The 24,059-nt window shown below is 42.6% G+C and overlaps 1 protein-coding gene across 5 annotated transcripts in view; it reads right to left on the bottom strand.

Annotated features, from left to right (window-relative positions):
• Nucleotides 1-24,059, bottom strand: part of LOC119652483 (lachesin) — a 110,377-nt gene that overhangs the window by 19,131 nt on the left and 67,187 nt on the right. For all 5 annotated transcript variants that reach the window (XM_038056660.1, XM_038056662.1, XM_038056663.1 and 2 more), the window contains 4 exons: nt 13,344-13,551; nt 13,072-13,227; nt 12,859-12,987; nt 12,423-12,560 (listed from right to left, as the gene is read on the bottom strand). In XM_038056660.1, coding sequence (XP_037912588.1) covers nt 12,423-12,560; nt 12,859-12,987; nt 13,072-13,227; nt 13,344-13,551 — 631 coding nt within the window. The remainder of the gene's footprint in view (nt 1-12,422; nt 12,561-12,858; nt 12,988-13,071; nt 13,228-13,343; nt 13,552-24,059) is intronic.

Genomic DNA, 24,059 nt, shown 5'->3' with positions numbered 1-24,059 from the left:
TTCTGTTTGGCTCCTCCAACATGTGAGGGGTGTTCGCCTCATGAAAAGGAAAAGGAACTTTCCTCAGATGGCGTTTCCCGCTGTGTGTAAACACTGATGGTAGTTTAACTTTATCGTTTCAAGTTATTTAGAGGACTATATGACGCTCATAATTCTTTTTGACCGGGAGAGCTGTTTCCCGTTCGACATGAAAGCTAACGACATGAACATATTGTGATACGAATGGATAACATTTTTCCAAGCTTTTTATATTCGCATTAACTAAATAGTAGCTGCGTTATTTGTAGCTTAATATTTGTCTACGAGCGGAGTCGATAATGGCGATAAGGAGAATGTGACTTTTTATGCCGCGTATATGGGATAATGGAGTGGGGGAGACACACTTGAATGTATAACTTTCGGGTATCCTGGCAGACAAGCTATAATTAACACCCCAAAAATCTTTTCTGACGAAAATGCTTGATTGTATCTGCAGCGTTTAATATTTGTCCCGATGGAAAATTTTGAAAGGAGCGTGAGGACGAAAATTGAGCGGAATAAATTGCAGATTAATTGGGCTCTCGGACCTAATGAGATTTTCCCGAATTCATAAAAATCATGAAGACAAGAGAACTAATTTCTTTGGTGTATCGAACACTCCAGTGAATTATCGAATCTGATATTAATGATCCAGTGATTGAGTTTTGGATTGTAGAAGAGGAAGCTAATAAGAATTTGATTATGAGTGTCCATTAGTTTGGAAGCCTGGAATTTTCCCAAATATTACATGAATTTAATTGTAGATTGAGGTATTGAAGAGATAAATGCAGGCTGGACGGTAGCCATGGGACTTATTAAACGTATTCGTTGATGATAGAATCAATAATGTCTCCTTATGTAGAAAACTTGAGAAACTCGGAACAAGCTAAATCTACTCCAATTTCCTCTTTTCCATCGTGAGGAGTTCGCGGCTAGCTCCGCTGAATTAGTATACGGGGATAATTTGAGACTCCCCAGCGATTCTGTGTTGGATACCAGGTTAGGCCTTTCCACTACTGGGCTTTTGCGCTTGCTCCAGGACACCGTGACCAAATTAAACCCCCCTCCCCCCCATCCCGACAACCTGGGATGAAGACTAACACCCCCACCCACATGGATGCTTCCCGGAAGTCCTTGCAACCACCATATAGGGGCCGGTATGAAATAATGACCAGAGGCGAGCACTTCTTTAGGCTTGAGGTCGACGGCAGGCCAAAGAACGTCTTTGTGTTAAGACTGAAGCCGTTCGTCCTCGGGGCTGTAGTCTCGGAAAAGAAAGGTGCACGGCGCGTGACATTTGATCTGCGCCCTTAAAATTGGTGGGCCTAGAGTCGGGTTTTATCGCTGATACCCAGTGTCAGCTAGGGGTGGGGCTTACCTTGACAACCAGGTAGAACAAATAGTCTGCCTGGATCTGTCAAGAAAATTAGATCTCTTCATGGCATTTTTTTTAGCTTTAAAAAATACAATATTTAACTTGATAAAGAAAAGCTAAAAAGTTAAATAATACTCATGTCAGTTAAATAAATTGTTTTCAAAAATAATAAATTGTTAATTTATTTATTTATTTAATTAACGGACAACAAACAGAGAGAATTCCAATTAATTACTGTCCTCAGGAGGAGGAGGAGAAAGCAAAAAACTTATCCTACGTTTAAAACTACTTAAAGCAGGGAAGTTAAAAGGACCAATCTGTTTTGCATTATAATTTCGGTAAAACCTGGGAATCGGGGAATGACAATAGACTTCGAGCTCCGCGAAGGGCACGTTGAAAATATCTGCATTACGTGTGTTATAAGACGCAGGAGGGCAGGTGATCTCGTCAGCGGCGGAGCAGTCCATCAGGCCCGAAGAAAGTTTAAAGAATGTGCATAGATCCAGATATGATCTACGCTGTTGTAGGAAGGGAGGGTGGTTGTAGGAGGCGGGAGGGGTAATCCACACGAGGGAAGCTTTTCTTAACGAAGAGGGAACGGGTGAATTTACGTTGCATATTTTCAAGGGCAAGACAATCACAGTTACGGGAGGGTGACCAGATCACGGAGCAATACTCGAGGGTATTCCTTTCAAGGGAATTGAAGAGAGCTAAGGACGGTTGGATGGAGTCAAAATCAGAGGAGGAGCGAAGAATAAAGCCTGACAATTTTGCTGCTCGATTGATGACATCGAGGCAATGGGTGTCAAAGCGGAGATTATTGTCGAAAGTGACTCTGAGGTCTTGAGTGGAATTTAAGCAGGATAAGGAATGTCCGTCAAGCGAGTAGGAAAAAGAAATGGGTGAGGATTTTAAGGAGTAGCACATAGAGTGACACTGGGCGTCAGGGGCAACGTAAGACGGAGCATGAAGGGATTGGGAAAGACAACGCACAGGAAGGTTAGAGAGGACAAGGTCAAGAGTGCAATCTAAGTGGTGTCTAGAAAGGTTAAATTGGAGGGCCTCACAGGTGTACATGAAAGTGGATAGAGGAACGGAAGGGTGGGTCGAGTTATTAGGGAGGGAGGGAAGGCCAGGAGTAACGGGCCAGGAGATCATAGGAAGGTTCAAGTCACCACAGAGGGTGAAAGGAAGAGAGGGAAACAAAACGGTTAGGGCCTCTGATAATCTGTCGAAGAAATCCTCGTACAGAGAAGGCGGGCTTAGGCAGGGAAAATATACACACGATATGATAAAGGGACATACGTTTGGCGGAAGGACACGTATGGTAACAGAATCGTAGGAGGAGAAGGGGGAGGAAAAGAGGATTTCGGCACGGAGAGGGGACTTAACAGCTATTAGGGCACCTCCGCCAGTTGTCTTGCCAAGCGCAACGCAGTCTCTGTCACAACGAAAGACAGAGTAACCTTCGAGGAGCTCAGAATCTAAAATCCTGTCATCCAGCCAAGTTTTAGAAATGCAGATGACATGATATTGGAATGCTAAGGCAGACAGTTTGAAATCCGACAGCTTGGTCCTTAGACCCCTTACATTTTGCGTATAGTTATGGTAATCATTCAAGTTTGGCGAGGCAGGCGGGTGGGCCGGAAATTTTCACAAAGCTTAGACCTCTGATTTGCTCGTAGTAAACAGTGAAGTAGTATGTGCTTGTTGTTAAGTTAGGGGATGAGTGATTCGTCTTGCAGTTAGAAATACCGCAAGACAAGCTATGAAGGGAAATTCCGCAAAGCGATAATGTGGAGGATGGTATGATTTTCCATAGCATTTAAGCCCGGTGATAGCGTGAGGCGAGTAAAAGCCTATTAGATCAGGCAGTACCGAAACAATCATCGTCCATCAACATAGAATTGGCGCAGAAAATAGGTAGAGAAGGAAACGACGGTATGCATCCTTAAGAAGACTCGTTTAACTCCCTTATCTCGACCGAGAAAAATAAAGAAGGAAAGTTTAGCCCCATCCCAAAAGTTGTAAGCAACCCTGTAGCTTTCGAATCAACGCGTGACTTCCATTGGAGATCTGACAAAATTCATGCTTTCCTATTGAGAAATCTGTGAAAGACACTCCACTTCAATGGAAAGTGTGTACCTAATGCTTACGTCGTGACAAACTAAAAAGGAGAGAAGATCAACTTCCAAAATTAGGGAAATTGGCAACCCAACCATGGGTGGTCTGCCGGTGGCGCTATTGTCTAATTCTGCCAGAAAATGGAAAACGAAGGGTTGACCAAAAATATTTAAACTGCAAAAGAGAAGGAACTCCATATTAAACTTTACCTGTTCATTTCTTCCATTTCTTCCGTCTCCGCCTTGAAAAGTGGATGAAAAGACAGTTGGTGATGTGGACGCAACCGTTCAAATACCGGTAAGGGAAAACAGATTCATGTAGACTGAAGACAGGGAACCTGAGAGAACTTCCAACCGAGGGAAGGCGGAAGGCGCTACTTATGAATAGGAAGCTTTTTTTGGAATGCGGATTCTTTGGCAGCATCTGAAGAAGAAAGTGGAACTTTCGACGGAAAGAGAGGAACAAGTTTGCAACCTCGATGAGACCCACGCTGGACGCAGTAGATTCTTTAGTCAGTGCCGGCTTTAACATTAGACCATACTTATGTCTACATACATAAAGGTTAGTCAAATTAACTTGTAGCATGTCAAAGCCTATCTACTGGCAGTTATATGACTGCCCTTATCCATTTCAATTACGAGAGCCTTGGGTGCTGAAATAATTCTGTTCCCAGACCTAATTTCCCTCAACTTATTATACTACTTTAATGGCATGAGGAGGAACGTCATTGGTAGTGAATAAAAAATGAATAGGTTGTGATGCGAGCGCTTAGCATATGTGTTGAGGCAGTTGGAAATGCTACTCTAGAGGTGAGAAGCTATTTGATGTTATCCTTTCAGATGGTGCGGTGACCACGATTGTTGCGAAAAGCTCAGGAAACCAGTCAGAATTCCTTCTGAGCCGTGCTTATAAAGACAATAAGAATGAAGACCGCTTACACTTCCGGAACTCACCACATGAATATAAGAGGCTTGTCAAACTTTCGCAGGTCAAGATGCTCCTCGTTTAGTTAACGATTTTAGGAACTGGCAGGCGAAAAATAAATTTTAAGGCAGGAAAGGGAAAAATTGCGGTTTTTGCAAAGCTTTTAACACTAAAGTGCTTCAAAGTAAATAGGAACAATACAAAAGGAATGGTTACCTGTCAAAAGCGAGTTTCTTTACTTGCTTTGAACACTTTAAAGCACCTGGCATGGATGATATCTATCCAGCTATACTAAAGGAGGGTATAGAGTACTTAGAGCAATTTCAAAGAAGTATTTTGCATCACATCTTGCTCTGTGCTAAGTGCGCCCTTCTTGGTAGAAGTTTAAGGTAGCCTTCATACCGAAGCTCAGGAAAGATGGCTATTCAAACCCAAAGGACTTTAGGAAGAAAGGGCCTAAGCTTAATATCATTTCCGCTAAAATGTCTGGAGAGATTGCTTTAGCATTACATTCGCCAGAAGACGCAAAAATCTCACTCACTAAATTAAAATCAACATGTCTACTAGCGTGGAAATTCCTGTGAATCTGCATTTCTTGGTTTCAAAGATGGAGGACGTAACGTGAACTACTCAGGAAGCCCACTATATTACTATATTACAAAGGGAAATAGAATCTCAGAGATCGTGGATGCTTTTGGAATTGGTTTCTCTCTATTCTCTCTTATAATAGAGAAAGGATAGATCACTTGAACAACCACCCCACTAACACTAAAAATTAAGTCCCTTATTATGAGAGTTTTCCACTGGGAAACGGACCCCAAAAATATTCTGAAAACGGGTCCTTTGAAGTAATTCACTCCTTTCGTAGTAATCGAGACCCTTAATAGCCACAAGAATATATTTAGTGAAAATAATAAAAAACGTTCAGTCGGTTTGTAACATCACGAAATTGATATCTTTCCCTTCTACCGAAATACAGTTGAAAGGGTAGTGCAACCTTAATAGAAAATAATTCTGTATCGTTGCGTTCCAGAGAACGTGCAACATATAACACTGACCTGAGATACTTGCATTATCTTACTGACATATGTATATGTACGTATCCCTACAAATACCCTCAGAAGCGCTATTAAATCGATATTCTGTAATGCGGTTTCAATATCATCCAGATAAGGGCGGGCACTACATATATTTGTTGAGGAGAACTCTATATGTCCTTTTGTCCTTTTTCACGTCAAAGGGTAGGCAGCTCTTAAGCTGTGTTCAAACGAACGGCATGTAAATTAAGGATTCGGATGGACTTTGTTCATATAATATGTATCAGGATGCCTTAACTCCCTCTTAAACACTTAATGAGGAAAAATCCCTCCCCAATTTGTCGGACTGATTTGTATAGATCTTTTTCAAGTACCAGAAGGGAAGACATATGTATTATTGTTAAGTGGGGAGTCATCCTATCCTTGCGTAATGATGTCAAGAGGATACTTACTCTGGCAGTTTTCCGTGAAATTGAGAAGTATTTATCATGGAAGTAATAGTCCTTGATGATGGTTTATTGGTTCCATAATCAACATAATAAACATAGAAAGGAAGGTAGCTCTTCAATACGGCAATATTCCATCTCCTTGGAGCTCTGTTAGTGGAGGCCTTATTTAGTGTCGTTGCAGAAATACGTGGAAGAGTTTTATCTTAGTAAAGTCGATGTGGCACTTGTTACCAGAGGGATTGTAGTTCAATCATCTCAATCAATTGTTCAGCCTTGTTTCATTGTGGTCATTTAAAGTTGGTAGGTTTCATATTTTCTTGACAAAATAGGTGAGTTCTGTATAATTTAGCGTAGTGTTCAACTTATCGTTACTCATCGGTTATCCCGAAATTCCGGAGGCCTGCCCTAAAACTGCCTGAAACGTATATTCAATTGCGAGCTTCCTTTTCTCTTTCTAGAGCATAGTGGTTTCGTCTCGCTCCCTTTGAACCAAATTCCTAACTGCTCTTCTTGACTTTTTTATCCTTGATTAAAAATTAACATTTGCAACTTACCACCGTACCTGATTAAATTACTTATTTACGTTTTATGTCTTTATCATTGTTATTATGCTATCGCTTGCTTTATGGACAATTGGATGTGCGATTCAGGTATTTGGAGTGTGATTTAGGATGATTTATTTGTGGTCGGCATCAAGAATAAGTGATTCGGGTCTGGCTAACGAGAAACCTTTTGAAACTATGGTCTAGGTAGAGTCCACAAGTTACCTAATAACCATAATCAACTGATCCCACGTAAGATCGTCGTCTTTATTATTGTGAGGCGGCATTTATTGTCTTTAGTAGCTAGCCAACACTCTGGACCAAACCATACTCAGACTAGCCATCTAAAAAGGGAATTAAAGATCACTCTCTTAGGGATTAATTTGTTACCTTTTGAGTGCTGAACCTGCAAAAAGTGGTCTCCTTTATTTTCTTAGCCTGCTTTGAAGCATCATTGGACGCTCCGCAAGGCTGATATCAGAACCAGCATACACCGAATTAAATACACTTCAAAATGGCTCATATTAACTAATGCCGTCACTGAACGTAGGGATATCCGGTATGGGCGGGCTGGGCAAAGAAAGATAGCCTCGACTCCATGATAGAAGATTTAATGGACGGCTCAGTTCGGGAATGAATTCACGACTGGAAAGATTTGGCTCGTGATTCCATAAAGGTTGGTTTCGGTTCTCAGGATTGCGCGCTTCCAATCACCTTCAAAAGATATTGCATATCTGCTGGGCGTTCACGGGTGTGCCGTACTTGATAATAAGCCCCGCTTCTTTACGAGGCCGCGGGACTGCTCCCCTACTTCACCTACTTCCTTCTCATTTGTATTCATACTAAATGTTTGATGCTGTACTGGTGAAGTCACGGGTGGTCCGCCCACTGCTACTTCTAACATTCCCAGGTCGTTTTCAATTTCCCCGAGTTCAGCCATTGAGTGACGAATCAATGACTTGTTGAAAAGCAGCCAACATGTCAGTGTATTGATGCAACAGTTGCATCGCTTCAGTGATCGTGGCTGTAACTCCGGTTCCCCTCTTTAAAAAACCACTTCTCTGTTAACATAGTAGTCAAGGAAGGATCATTAAATGTTGCATCCTCATAAATCTCAGTGTCCTGCAACTGTGTTTCCAGTCATCTCCAAATTTTCATGTCTGAGGAATAGTGGCTAGTAAGAAGCTATTAACCTACTGTTGCTTTCAAAGATTTTCATTAGCCTACATTAGGTTGTTAGCTTCTTAACAGAATACCTAGGTTCCTACCCAGTATCTCACATTATCTTCAGGCACGAATTCCAGTTTGTCATGGCTGTTTGTGTTGGTCTTTGTGCTGTCCCGCTGCTGTAGATATATCACTTTCACCGTATTTAGTGTGCTAAAATCCAGCCTCAATAAGAACTGAGGCTGTGCCTTACTGTTCTATTCTCCACAAAGGAGTGAATAGAAGACATAAATGAAACTGAAATGAAAAATAACGACAGGCAATGTGAAGCAGGGAAGTATCTTTACCTCGTGCCTATACACTACTTAAAAAATTCTTCTAAATAGAAAGATATAAAAAACAAGTCGGGAAACTGGAAGCTTGACGCTTCAGATGTAAAAGGTTTTGTGTTTCCCTATGTGAGGAGCATAACGTAGTTGTCCATTGGCTGATAGCATTGACCCAAGATATTTAAATCGCTGAGTTCTGGACAGGTTACTGCCATTGCCAGAGCTGAGCGATTTAAATATCTCGAGGGGCAAGTTACTGCCATTGCGAGAACTCAAGAATTTAAATATCTCGAGTCAATGCTATCAGCCAATGGAGAACCTCGTAATGCAATTGCTTCATGCATTAATGCAATCTGGATGAAGTTGCATTCCACAACTGGTGTTCTTTGTGATCGACGTATCAGCGCAAGTCCCAAATCTAAAATTTACTTCAATGTAGTCCGTCTGCCGATCTCTATAGTTCTGAGTGTTGGCCGACTATAAAGGACAATGAACAGCGTCTTGCGGCATTTGATAAAATAAAATGACGAAACCGATCACGACGAGCCGACCCCGCTTGTGAACTGAAGGCTGAAGAAAAAGAAAAAGATGTGAGGGGCGACGAGTGCACGACAGCTCCGTGTCACATAGCTAAAATTTCCATTGCCCTCTATTTTTTAGAAAGCGATTTAAATAAATCATTTGATCGAAACCCCTGTATTGAGAATAGTCATCCTCATACGCTTCACACTCCAGAGTTAAATATTATTAGCAAATGCCAAGAATGTAACCTACATCAAATATAAAACAAGTCGGGAAACCGGAAGCTGGGCGCTTCAGGTATGAAAGGTTTTGTTTGCTTCTTGTGTGAGTATATTTGAGTGTAGAACTATCTCATTTGTACGTAGCCCGTTAAGAATCTGCATTTAGCATGTTAGATTTAGTACTTTGCATTGTAAATTTACAGGGTAAAGACTATTTTGAGCTACTAGGGTCCACAGTCCCACCTTCTCACCAAATTTCGTGTCAATCGGTATAGCCGTTTCTGAGAAAAGTGCCTGTGACAGACAGACAAACAGACAACAGACATTGAACCGATTTTAATAATTTAATAAATGTTTTACAAACAAAACCTTAAAAAGGCTGGAAAGAAGTGGATTCTTCTTGAATGGAATTTTAATGTTTCACTCGAATGTCGATTGTTCTCATTAATTATGACGTCAGCATCTTATTTGTATGGCTTAGGATGCTGTTAATTCGCACGAAATTGATAAGTTTGAACTGCCCGGGCCTGAGATGGCGAAGGCTTGCAAGGTGTGCCAAGTCAAGGAGAATTTGGCCCGCTTATAACATAGCCCGATCACGAGAGCTCCTGTGCCAGAGGCGTGCAAATGCATTCAAGATTACGGCAGTCTGCACGGAGCACTGGCCCATAGGGGACCATGCCGCTAGGCTCGGCATACCCTACAACTCGCATTGCCGAAACTGCGGAGAAGGAAGTGAAACCCTCATGCACTTTCTCTGCGATTGCCCAGCTCTGGCTCGAGTCAGGCTGCGGACACTGGGTAAACCATTCTTTGGGGACCTTAGCGAGATTTCTAGCTGCAGAGTCGGAGAGTTGCTTTCCTTCGTGAATGCCACAGGCTGGCTCTGAAGATCCGAGCCGGTTGGACTCTGCTTCCCTGCTCCCATAACAACAGTCACGGTCTTAGGAGTTTTTGGAATCAAAACGGCTCACCAAAGCGCTAATTGGGCTCCTCGGAGCGGCCAGATACCTACCTACCTACCTTGAACTGCTATAACTTTGACACTAATAGTTGGATTTTCATGAACCTTGGCATGTGTATGCTGTCCTCTGTCTGTGCAAAATCTAGTACACCTAGGATGAACTTAAGGGGAGTTTTTTAGTCAATTTCTGAAAGTTGGTAATATGCTATTAGTAAATTTATTTGAGCAGATATTGGAATTGGATATATTTTGAGGCCTAGATTTCATCCAAGCGCATCACCCTGATTTTTTTCGGATTTTCGGGAGTTGTAGTTTCAGAAAATGAGTCGTGTCTCACTTTAAGTGCGTACATTTTGAATTCTTACTCACGCACTTTGCAATTCACGCCAAAACTTATGTCAGTTTCTAAAAGTACTAATCGAGACCTTTCATTTGATATCCTACATGACTAAATCCGGTGAAAAAAATTTTTGAGTTCCCCCTTTGCATATATGGGGAGCCCTCCCTTAAGGTCCACCTAAATTTCTGGATTTCATAGTTCCCATCTGTCCACCAAATTTCGTTTGGATCAGTTTAGCCATTTTGGGGAAAAGTGCGTGTGACAGACAGGCAGACATTGAATCGATTTTAATAAGGTTTTGTTTTGCATGAAACCTTAAAAATGGTCCTCATCTTATATATAAAAATCAATTGCTGTTCGTTAGTCTCGCTAAAACTCGAGAACGGCTGAACGGATTTATCTCATCTTGGTTTTGAAATGTCCGTGGAAGTCTAGGGAAGGTTTAAAAGGTGAGGAAAATTCGAATAATTGCCGGTAAAAGCCTAAAAACAGCACTTTTCTTCTTCCCATATAAACGTTTTTTTCTAAATAAAATTTAGAGTCAATTTGAACTTTATCGATATTCAGCGAAGTTCAATCACTCACTGTGTTCATCGGACCTCATATCACAGCTATGAAACGGCCAAATTTTTTAACGCAACTAGAAATATTTGACTACCAAGTGACAATCCTTTATTTCTAAAAAGACAAAAGACATCACATGTTTTACAGCTCAGAACATGTTGTATTGGAAGATAGAATTTCTGTTTTGAGTATTTTTGTTTCTCATCGTTTAAACCTTCTCTGAATTTCCGTAAATATTTCAAGACCAAACTAGACTACGTAGACCTAGACTAGATATTAAGTTTTGTTACGCAACGATAATATTTGACATTAGATTTGACAACCAACTAATATGTCAATTCATCCTGTTGCACTTTAGAACACGGAAAGAAGTATTACGATATTGCGTTACGATATCTCTGAGTGCGCGAGAACTTTCGTTACTTTGGCAATCCTTTTTTTTTGATATTTTGTGATTGTGACACTTTACTGCTAAGTGAGCGAAAAATTTTCTCACTTTGATTATTTACAATTTACGATGCCGAGGAGAAGATGACCTGACTTAGGTCGTCGCAGTCAATCAAATGTGCGAAGAGCTACCTCACATGCTAACCGCACTGATGACCAGAGACAGATCAAGAAAATAGTCGTATTCCTATGTCAGATTTGCGTTATTTAGTGAGTGATAATGAAGTAGATAAGCTTAGAATGCAACGAGTTCATGCACATCAAACACAACAACAGCAATCACGACATAATGAAATTGATCGAATTCGTAGACGGAATGCTTCACAATATGCTTTTTTATTAAATACGGATTCGTTTTGTTTTATTTTTAAATTATTATTAATACAAAAGTTTAGGTCTTTTATTTATCGATTGAGGCAGTGCGAAGTCTGTCGGGTCAGCTAGTTTCAACATAAAAATAATATGGCCAGATATAAGGAAGCCTAAAACTTCCCCAGATAGCACACATATCTATCGTTCAAACATCACTAATGGAAGAATCCTTCCGCCCGATAAAAAATAATGGCTTCCTGGCGCCTTTTGATCCGACAAATAAAGCTTTGGTCAAACAAAAATATTTTATTTGGTGGGTTTTGTATTGTTGTCAGACGATTAAATTCGGTGCTGGATGAATGCTGTGAGTCTAATCGCATCCACAAAATTGATTATGGTTTACATATGCAGATCAAATCCATAATGCTACACTTTTGCTATACAAATCTTGTCCTTACACATCTGATGGGAGCTGCTACTAAATTCAGTGTCTGCTCTTCACAAATTAATCGGATTAACTTGGGATTCCAATAATAAATTGAAGCCTATTGTTCGATAAATTTATATAACAATGACTTAAATTCATTATGGCAACAAAGAGATTTACAAAACAAAGGATCCTTGCACAGCATCCGACCGTATCTTCCGAAATATCAAACAATGATTGATTTGATTGAAGCAGACGATGCAAGAGGTAATGAGTTCGTGCATGTGTTCATCTTAGATAGGAATCTAATTATTGCACATTTACCACAAATCAGAGACTGTAGATATGAGACCATGCGTTAACTGCAGCTTCATCAACTTATCACTCACGTTGAATGGGAGAAATTATGGGGGAATAAACGAGCTCCTGCACATTGGAGAAGTTCGCACAAACCCATTTCCATTCGAATATGCAAATCCCTTTTTGCCAATTGGACAAACAGAAAAAGGCTTAAAGGATTTACTACGAAAACTCGGCCACGGTTAAATAGAACTTCAAAGCTATGGATTTGCAGCCAACCACCTGCTGCCCACCCCCACACCCCCTGATATCTAATACAGCTGAATGGATATTATGAAGGGAAGGCATGAAACCACTTACCGGATATAATCATATCACCACGCTCCGTTGTCCAGTAATTAATCGAAGCCGGATAAGCCTCTGTATGGCATTCGAGGGTAACATCTTGTCCGATATAGGCACCCTCCAACTGATTAGGTATTGATAGCATCGGCGGAACTGTAAAACAACAACAGCAAGAACATGGATAATGTTTTAATAGTTGTTATCGGGAATCCTTCCAATCGGAGTGGGCAGGACAATACGAGTGCGGACGATAATCGTAGCCGCACTCGAGTGCCAATAATTAAATTTCGCACTGCATACATGAGAACAATAACGGACCGAAAATTTAATCAATTCCAATTAAGGCCCGGCCGTTCACAAGTGCTCTCTCTGCATTCAAATGGTTTCAACTCCGGCGTGATTGGATATAATGGCAAATTATTGGAAGTAATAATTACAGCAATATACCTACATTGTACACGGAGGTGAACACGTTTACTGATTGACGGCGGAACCCCGTTTGATGCCACGCACAGATATGCGGCCATATGCAATCGGCTGACTTTCGTGATGTGTAGAATCTCACCGTCGACAACGTTCACTGTGAAATAAATTAATCATCGTTATTGTCATTATTTTGAAAGAAGGACATTATGTGTCCTTTGCAGTTGAAACGATGCCATACCAGTCTCCTTGCCGATAACCATCTCTTCGCCGTCCTCGCGCCTCCACATCACATATGGCTCCGGGTAGCCGCGAGCCTTACATACCAGCGTCACGTTGGTTCCTTCCCGGACTACCATGTCATTGCTGGTCATGGTCTCATTAATCATAGGTGGGACTGGATTAATTATCGGAAATGGAAGAGAGACTTTTCAAGGATTATATCCACTAGATAATTTCACCTTTCACACTGAATGAAATTAGTGAAATAGACGCCTAGTTTCAGGCACTTACCGACAACTTGAAGGTATCCCTTCCTCGATCGCATGGGATCTGTATTTACTTGGCACATATACCACCCTCGATCTGCTTCTTCAACCTCTCGTATGTGGAGATACCATGAACGGTGATCGTTGTATGATAGACTTATTCTTGGATTTTGAGTTATCACATTATGATGAATGGATAGAATGGTCTGTGTGTCCACTCGGACCCATGCAACCTGTTGGAGAAAATAAATATATTTGGGTCCTTTAGTTTTTTTTTGGCAATATACTAACATACTATGAATGGGGATAGATTTAAGATATTTAATATGTAGGAATCAGAAATGAGGCCAACCTCCGCGAGTGATACCAGCGCCCACTAGTATCACTCGCGGCAGCAGCTTTGTCATTCAATCATGACGAGAGAAAGGAAGGGAGGGAGTTATTTTCCTCGGCCCGAAGTTTTATCGACGGGGACTGGTATAAAACTTTAACGAAATTGGGCATATATGTATTTCGATAATATATGATAGAAAACGCCCTAATCACTCTCGGCGCGGATTTTCTCTCTGCGGTACTAAGTAGTTAGGTAGGTGAGTATCAGTGGCCGCTCGGTTGCGCCCAATTAGCGCTGTGGTGTGCCGTTTTGATGCTCCAAACTCCTAAGACCGTGATTGCTGTTATAAGAGCAGATGGGCAGAGTCTAGCTGGCTCGGATCTTCAGAGCCAGCCCGTAGAAATCACGAAGGAAAGCAGCTCTCTCTTTCTCTGAGGTCCCCAAAGAATGGTTTACCCAGTGCCCGTAGCCTGACTTTAGCTAGAGCTTGGCAATTGTAGAGAAAGTGCATGAGGTTTTCCCTTCCTTCTCTGCAGCTTCGGTAATGCGAATTGTAGGATATGCCGAGCCTGACGGCATGGTCCCCTATGGGCCAGTGCCCCGTGCAGACTGCCGTAACCTTTCATGCATGTGCACGCATCTGGCACAAGGAGCTCTCGTGATTGGGCTGTGTTATAAGCGGCACAGCCGGTAAGCCTTCCCCATCTCTGCGGTACTATTCATGCATGAAGAGAGTACTGATCCACCGGTTTCATGTAGGTAAGCAGGACCGGCTGATCATTGGATAGAGGGAACAGTTGGACCGGGGATTTAAGTTGGACGGGCAGAATAGTGTGACCTTTGACGTGAATTAAACTTGTGACGTATAAGTAATCACATTCTAACTATTGTAGAAGAAATGAAATTTATAAAAGAAAATGCGCCCCCTTTGAAAAGTTTCTGCTGCATGCGGAATAGGAAAAACTATCGAGACAGGGTGCTGGCAATCATGGTGAGAGCTCGGAAAGCGAGAATTGATGAGTTAGGTAAGAAAAAGTACCTAGTGCCCTCTGATTGGATAATAAGACAGTTTATTTTATTTTTTAATTCGTGAACGTATTCCTTTACGTCCAGAGGATGGTCTCCTTTTCGCGGATGGTGTGATTCCTCCGATATCGGACGATACTTGGAGCGCTGTACCAAAGCGTAGGATGGGACGGGAACTTGAGTGAGGGCGATTTACTGCTTAAATTGAAACTAGGCACACAGCCGAAAGTGCGAGGAAACGGCAGAAGTCAAATTATCATTAAATGTAAAGCCGAGAGAGAGACGAGATTTATACGAAGGAGAGAATTTGCCAAGCTCTACGGTCCCAGCTGGCTATGCCGCTATTCCAGGAGGCTGATATTTTACGTCTTCCCCTTGAACCGGTGAAGAGAGCAATTACTGTCAGTAATGTCCGAATCGGTTGGGTTAACTGGTGGCCACGAGAGCAGATTCCATTGAAAAGATGCCTTAAGTGTCTAGAGTTTGGGTACATGGACACACAATAGGTCCGAGCTAAGCCGTAAATGTAGAAAGAAATTCAGATTGCTAAGGATTGCGATGAAACACCCAACACCCGGCAGACATAACAGATAGCAGCACATGTCCAGTGTTTAAAAACCAATCAGCACCTGGGTCCAGGCCAGAAGACGCAGTCAACGCAACAGAAGCCATTCTGGATACGAGCAGCAACATGAACAATACAAAAGGAGTGGAAAAAATTGCATGTGGCTATAACAAGAAATAAAAGCAAACTCTTCAAGAGGCTGTGTCAGGCAGCTAATGTGGACCTCAGGGACGGCGCCTACAAAACAGTCATGCACAAAATCAAACGCAAACGCTCTCCATCCATTAATTTCCTAACTTGCTAGATGAGATAGTGGCGAACTTTCTTGCATGAAATGTGAATACCGCTAGCCTTCGTATTACCCAAGTGGATCCCGACGAAATTTCATCCGTAAAAGAGGAAGGGGTCCTGAAAGCTGCAAAGATAATTCGAGAAGGTGCCGTGATTCAACTCAGGCACTTATTCACAGCTGAGTCGACGGATATTCCACATTTAGTCACGGTAACAAATCCTTCTGATTCTCATTTCAATGCCTGATAAACCTCTGGGTGAACCTTCATCCTGCAGGCCAATATGCCTTGGAAATAATGCTGCCTAATTATTTGAATGAATAATCTACAACAGACTATTTCCGATTGCCGAAAAGAAAGATAGTGTCTCTAAGAACAAGTTCATATTTTAACAGAAAAGGTCCTCCGTCGATGCAGTTAAGTTGGTGGCTAACTAAGAGGGCAAATGTTATGTAGTGATAACACCTGACATGAAGAATACCTTCAATTCCGAAGGATTTAGCAAAATTCTAGAGATCCTAATTAAATTGGGAGGGCCAATTGGCGACTTTTCAATTGATAGGCTTCTGCGCTTCAATTCAGATGAAAGACCTAAATCATACCAAATAACACGCGGGTCACCACAATGGTCCGTACTAGGACCACTGTTATGGATAATTATGTATAAGGGAGAGCTGACGTTAGATCTCCTTACGGAGGTAACCACTATCCACTTTACGGACCACATTTGGCTGACACTTGCCAATGAAACAGTTTACGACATTAAGTCCTAACGCAAGCCGATCGCTCGCAGAGCGTAAGACGGAGGTAGTACTTATCGCTAAGCGGTGGAAGAGTGCGGCCATGAGGCCGACCTGCACTCAAGTATTCAGGCGTAATAATAGACCAGAGGCTAAATTTGAAATTACATGTGGAGGGTGGGCATGTAAAACCGAAACAGTGCAGATGAGAATGCTACCCAATATAGCTGGACCTAGGCTGACCACTGCCTCTTTTTTTTCATGCGTTTTTAGTTAGACCCCGCAATATGCAGTCCCACTCTGGGTGGATGCCCTGGAAAAGAAAGTAAATAGAAGAAAGATCGAAGCTGCATATATCCGGCGAAGCTCCCTGCGTAATAACAGGGATGATCCCAATTGATATTCTGACGGAAGAAAAACAACGTCTTTATCCTTGAGCGTATCTTACCGGAAAATCTTCTGTCGGTAGGGGACAGTTCGCGCGGAGTGAAACTATCACCAAGTGCCACGAGAGGTCAGAGTCAGAGTAAGGCCGATGGACACGCAGAATCATATGGCATATTTGGAGATGGATCTACCGATTCTACGCCGTAGCAGGTTTGGACCTAACACAAGTTTTGACAAGACACGGAGGTTATGGAGTTTACCTCTATCGATTTGGGCATGACGAGTCATCAGAATGCAGAGCATGTGTTATTTTTTCAAATGCCCGAGGTTTGCAGTTAAGACAGCCGCATAAGAAGTTAAACCTGGGGAGCACTTAGCACATGGAAACATGATGAATCATATCTTGAAATCAAAGGGGACATGGACTACAGTGAAAAAGGAGATTGAAGCTATCAATAGGAAGCTTAGGCAGAAAGAAGTCAGTCGTAAGAAAGAAATTACTATTGCAGTTTGGTAATACGAGACGCGATTTCATTAAATGTCTTCCTATTTAACGAAGTCTACGTTTGTTTTGGAGATTTCTCAACAATGGAAACATGTCACTGACTTGATTTCTGCTGTCCGCTGCTGGTAATAGAATGTGAAACCATCAAGGCTTTACTCCATTTTCCTCTAAAAAAATTGTATTTAAGCAAAAAAAAAACACGCGTGTCCCAGGAAATTCCAATCGGTAGTGACCATGATATGCCACCAGCAGACGGCAAACAACAGCACAGCGACTAGCGAAAGCTTTATTTCAAGAGTTCGCAGAAAACCTATTATTTTCGATTATATCAGGACTTGTTTCTCGGAAAATATGAAATTTGAAGGAATTAAGAAGCAAAATATTTTCACTACCATCTCTTTCCTGGCTTTCGTTTGTCTTCTGCAGAATTGCTGGATATAGCTTTGAAGATCCCTTAAGTAATTCTAAACAACATAGGTACCCCTCCTTCCCTCCCCCCCCCCCCCCGGAACCCCTTGTAAAATCGTTCTGAGCGAAAGCTGTAAGTTGCTGAATGGATATGGTCCAAAAGTTTGGGATTACATCCTTTCGGTGGTAACCGCTATTCTAGATTTTTGTCACCAATAATTAGGGTTATTTGTCAACGGGGGTGAAGGAAGCAAAGAGTCCCTTTCTGCCATTTTTTACCATTTTACCTCAAGGTCTAAACTTCAAGTTTCGAGGAGAGGAAAGTGTAGACAAGCAATCAGACGCAAAGAGAAATAAGCAGATTGAAAGATGGGCAGGTGAGTCAGGCTAGGTGTTCAAAACTCAGCTTACAGCATGACATGGGATACCACTTAGTTACATGGCTGCCAAGAGGTAATTTTTCCGCGCACGTCAAACAATCACGTCCAGCTTTTTCCAAGTGAATCCTGCTAATTGCCGCGATGTTGACATTGTCAGACCCTTATTATCGCTAAATTCGTCACTTTATTCAGCCCGTTTCAGCGTTCGATTAAAAATAAGCCTCTCCATCGGTGTAGAAATGTTGAAAATAGAAAAGCATTTTATTTTCACTTGACAGGATGAAAATTATCTTACGGACAAACTCATGCCCTAATTTCGTACGTGATATGACTTCCAATTAGTCTTCTCGTCTGCTCTGGTGTTCGATGTGTTTCACTCACAGCAACTGGGAGAGAAAAAATAGCAAATTTTCCACATCGTTCTTTGATACTTTCTCCGGGGTCTTTGAGAAAAAAAAAGTACGTGCAAAGGGAAAACATAGCGAAAAAAACTTTTTCTTATTCATGAGTGAAGATGGCTCGTCTTTGCATCTTTCGATTTTTCTTTACCCACTTTTAAGTCGGACGTGAAATACACACAAAAATCATTTGATGTAATTTGACTTTTAGAGGAGAAGTTTGAGGTTTTCTGTTGGCCTATTTCCTGGCTGTGAGATAGGGAGGGGGAGGGGATGGGGGTGTTGTGGCAAGGACACGCCGAAATTCGACAACGGTAACAGGGAAATGACATCATAAAATCGGCCGAGAAAACTTTCCCTCAAAGTTGATTTACGTCAATTCGGATTAAATTGTTTATGTATATTGATGCCATTTGGAGAGTATGGAATACAAGTGACATGAATAATAGCGAACATTTTGAGAGCTAAGAGGGGTGGGGGGTTGCCTCCGGAAATTAAACTTATTTATCTTTCACTGGGATCAAATTTTCAAGAATTTGTGGTTTAATTTGGAGTTCGGAATTGTTATGTAAAATGAATGGCTGAACAAGGGAATGTGCATGATTGGGAGTTTCCGTAAGTTTAAAGAATTGGTGGATTTGAGGACTGTCGTACTGCTTACGATTTTACAGGAGATAGACCCAATAAAAACCGGAGCGGCTAAAACAAATTTGACACATCCGTAAAGAAAGCAGTGTCAAACAAATATTAAATAAATTATTAGGCTTACTTCAAGATCCAAGGTCTCACGGACACATTTTCTCACGTCACCAAGGAGAATGTAGTGCTTCCTTTTCACTACTTGGTGAAGTATAGGGCATCCACACAATCATATTTTGCTTCAGTTTCACTGGTATCACCCGTAACGCTGTGCGAGTGATAAGCTCACAGCAATCAAGCAAACACAAGACGAACATAGACACCCATGACGACTGGGAATCGAACCCAGAGCAACGAGATTCGGAGGCTGATTCTCTACCTCCTCAATCATCGCGCCATCGAAGAAAATAGTCGAAGGTAAAGATCATTCAGAAGTCTTAATGGCTAGTGGCAATTTTTCAGTACCTTTTGGTCTCGTAGTTTGCCATAGTCTGATAATCAAGAAAACAGACATAGATGACCTTTAAGACAATTTAAGGATGTTGTGAAAATGCTGGTAGTAATGACCAGACAGTTAATTGGGAGAAGTGTTTAGTACTTAAAAGCGGAATTGAAAGGCACTGCACTACCAGAACATAAAACGAAATTAGTGGTGACTAGAACGCAATGTTGGGAACCAGCTAATGCGTCCACACACCCATTCCATTTACGTTTCCAGCGGTCATGCAAGTTCGACCAGTGCTCTGCACACTCATCCATACTTCTTGTGTGATGCAGAAACTTATTTCTCCAGCTGGTGATTCTAAAAGAGCTGAACACACCAGGGTCATGAGATGGAAGGCCGCTTTCGCCTCTGTGAGATTCTAAGTCTCTTTGCTCAGGCTGTCGACAATTAGTAACATTCTGTTGTAGATGAGTTTTTCTATCATCACCAAATAGTAAAGTTAAAGGAGATAGTTTCGAATTTTCACTGTCTGCTTCACAATGGGTTCAGAATGCCACCTCCAGGAGGTCTTTTTTGTAGCCGATTATACTACATTTTTCCACAGTTTTCCCCCGGTAACCAGAGGTATTCTTCATCTCAATTGTTGCCACTCAATTCCCCTGTTGAGCCTCTCTGGAAATAGCAAAGTAAAATTATTATTTTATTAGCAGTTGAGCTTTCCATTGTGATGTGGTCATCTTCTTGGCATAATAAAATTTCATGATTTCGCTATTTATTGGCTAATCTGGGCGACCTTTTCTAGGATCGTGCTATTCGAGGATATATCGGTCTGGAGCAGCACAAGAAACGTATACTTGGGCAGCCCACCGAGTATTTCTCAGGAGTTCCTTTTGGAGCTCTATAAGGCCTTAATTTCGTAGTTATTTTGAGTGTAGTTTTCACTTACATGAAAAAGGCACATTTCAGATAAAAAGCTTCTTTGCAACAAAAATGTAGAGGTAAAGATGAAACGACTTCTTACCGCCCATGGGCTGTGCAGGCGGACTTTTGGCTCAACATGCGCACTCAGGTCTCATGCGGTAATATGTTGCTTTCATTAGGCCGACGGCCAGATGGAACGGTGGCGTAGAACAGGACGCCATACAGCTTTTAGGGACCTCGGCGCAAAACCGGGAGGTTTGAAGTTCCTTATTAAGGCAAGCCTAGGTCGGATATCAGCTGTTGCGCCACCGATAATGATGATACTGGCGACGGTCGAGAGGAGGCACACAAGCAATTGCGTGGCCGCCTAAAGGAAGCCATTCGGAGGAGCAAAAGGAACTGCTTCAAACAGCTGTGCGACCAGGCCGACATAAACCCTTGGGGCGAGGCTTACAGAGTGGTGATGAAAAGGCTGCGGAAATCACCCCAGGTGACCTGTCCGCGCCTCCTGAAACAGATTGTTACCACTCTGTTCCCTCACCACGAAAATAGGGGAAGGCAAATTTTTGTTCAGCTAAATGACGGCATAATACCGCCTGTAACTGTGGAGGAGCTGCGGAAAATATGTGGTAGGTTCGGTGACAACAAGGCCCCAGGTTTGGATGGCATCCCCAACCGAGCTTTGAAACTGGCAGTGAAGACTAGGCCCGAACTTCTCGCCAACACCTTCGAGGCGTGCCTAAAAGAAGAAATATTCCCTGTCCAGTGGAAAAAGCAAAAGTTGGTGTTGCTTCCGAAGCCTGGCAAGCCACCTGGAAACCCAGCGTCGTATCGTCCTATCTGCCTGTTGGATATAATGGGGAAGATGATGGAGAGAATCATCTACAACAGACTCCTGCCCATCGTCGAAGCCAGCAATGGTTTGTCGGAACGCCAGTTTGCTTTCCGACGCACCCACTCCACGGTGGACGCAATTGGCATGGTGCTAAACCTGGCAAAAGGTGCACTGATTTCTGGCGGCTGCTGTGCCGTGGTGGCGTTGGATGTCAAAAACGCATTCAACTCGGCCAACTGGAATAGAATTAAAGGGGCGTTGGCTGACATAGGTGTCCCCGGATACTTAGCGAATTTGGTGGAAAACTACCTCTCAGAGAGGACTCTCTGGTACGTGACGGATGAGGGCCCCAAAGAGTACATTATCACAGCCGGGGTACCATAGGGATCGGTACTTGGTCCCCTGTTGTGGAATATCATGTATAATGGGGTGCTTGCTCTTCCCGTCCCAGAGGGGATTACGATTGTCGGCTTTGCTGATGACCTAGCTGTGGTTGTTGCAGCAAAACACCCAGAAGATGTGGAGCTTTGCGCAACAGAAGCAGTGAGAGCGGTAAAGTCCTGGCTAGAAAAGGCCGGGCTGACTTTGGCGGACGCGAAAACGGAAGCGGTCTTAATAACGAAACGCAGGAAAAATAATACTGTGAAAGTGGAGGTCGGTGGACATACGGTCGTATCAAAGCCGGCTATCAAATACCTGGGGGTAATAATTGACACCAAATTGAGTTTTAGGGAACACCTAGAGTATGCATGCCAAAAGGCAGTCAGTGCCACCAAGGCACTTGCAAAAATGTTGCCAAATATTGGTGGGCCGAAACATTGCCGGAGGTTGGTGCTAGCCGGAGTGGTGCGCTCAATCCTGCTCTATTCGTCGCCTGTGTGGGCAGAGGCGCTTGCAAACTCTCAGAGACGGAAGCAGATGAACTCGGTTTACCGGCGGATGGCTTTGAGGGTTTGCAGTGCTTTTAGAATCACATCAGATGAGGCAGTATTGGTGGTGGCAGGCATGATCCCGATTGACATTCTGGCCAAAGAAATGAGTGTCCTGTACAATGCAAGACATATGGAGGGGCATGCACAGCGTAGAAATGCGGCAAGGTCAGAGTCGCTTGATCTCTGGCAACGCAGATGGGACGAGTCTGCGAAAGGTCGGTGGACGCACAGGCTCATTCCCAACATTAGGGTGTGGCTTGAGCGAAAACATGGGGAGACCAACAACCACATTGCCCAGTTCCTCACGGGACACGGTGGTTGCTACAGGCAGTATCTGCGCCGCTTTGGGTTGGATGATTTTCCGAACTGTCCCAGATGCGATGGCATACCGGAAGATCCAGAGCATGTGATGTTTCACTGCCCACGATTTGCGATGGAGAGAAGGAGCTTAAACCAGGTGCTGGGCAGGAGCGGGACCCCGAAGAGCTTGGTTACTGAGATGCTGGAGTCCGAGGAGAAGTGGCTTGCGGTTGGTTCCGCAATCATCCAAATGCAGAAGGAGTTGCTGAAAGAACAAAGAAGGAGGAAAGCCGGAAATAGGAGAAAGATGAGTGCCTAAGAGCAAATCTGTCCCACAAAGTAATACCTCAATGGTGGTCCCGCGGGGCTGGGGCTGGGGCTGGGGCTGGAGAGACCGGGGGTGGTTTTTAGTGGGTGTGAATCCCACACGCGCCCGCTGTAGTTCCGCCGTTCGGGCGTCGGAGCTGCGGCGGACGTGTCTTTCTAAGATTTTCCACCTCCGTCTACGCACAAAAAAAAAAAAAAAATGATGATACTGTAGAGATGCTGCATTGACTTATCGAAGAAGGAGCATTGCTTGGGAATAAGTGGACATCATAATAAACACAGAGATAGCTTACCAGAAATTGAATAGTTCAGAATGCTTATAGGAACACATGGACCAAAACACTTGCATGATTGTTTGAAATTAACCAAGAAGAACTTTGGAGGATACTGCCAGCTTCTATGCTATGAAGTTTTAATACATATTCTGGGACAATAATAGTTGGAATGAAAGTGAAAAGAATTAAAGTGAAAAGAATTTCATGTGTTAATAAAGCATGGCTTTTTGGCGAAAAAAAAAACAAGTTGAGCAATATAGCTCTTCCATCATAAAAAACCCCAATTTATGCATCGACATGTGACAATTCAATAGACTGCGAAAGGCGGGTTCCCTAATTCAAATAGGCGGAGATGATCCACCTCGGAAAGTCTATGAAAGACTATGCCAGCTTTTATGGATACTGAATTGGTGGACCTAGGGACAAAACCGCAATATTTGGAGTTCTTTAATAAAGCAAACTTAAACCGGATACCGACTACTGCGACGTCGATGGTCATGATGAATCTAGCATCCGAAGGAAGATATCTTTCAGAATGACCTAGTGCAAAATGGGTGTCTAGGCGAATTTTTTTTGCCGATATGAGGTCTTTGTAGATTGGGAGTACTCATTTTCTTTGCACAATAGGAGCAGGAAAATAAAGTAAAGTAAGACTTAGCGATCTAGAAAATCTTTATAATCATCATCAATAACGTAACATCTCAAATCGAGCCTTGAACTCCATGTGTTCAAATCTCCCGCTTCTCATCTCATCTTATCTCTGCGTTAGCGCTGACTGTGTGTGTAAATTTACAGCGGTTCTCTAACAAGATCTCCGCTTGACGTTTATCACATCATCTTTCACGCGCAATTCGCTTTTTTACTGTTTTCACGTTCTCGTTTCGTTTTTTCGTTTCTTTTTCTCATCCTGCTTTGTGCGGGCAATAAAATTAATCAATTAACACTAATCTTTGTGTTTTGTTTTGATATCAACTCGTTCTCACCCAACCGTGAATTTGGTTGAATCTCGAAAGAAGTCCGGTCCCAGTATTTTC

Source organism: Hermetia illucens, chromosome 3, assembly GCF_905115235.1.
Source record: "Hermetia illucens chromosome 3, iHerIll2.2.curated.20191125, whole genome shotgun sequence".
In the NCBI taxonomy this organism is placed as follows: domain Eukaryota; kingdom Metazoa; phylum Arthropoda; class Insecta; order Diptera; family Stratiomyidae; genus Hermetia; species Hermetia illucens.
The sequence above is the reverse complement of the archived record's forward strand: the minus strand, read 5'-3'. Positions and strand labels throughout refer to the sequence as shown.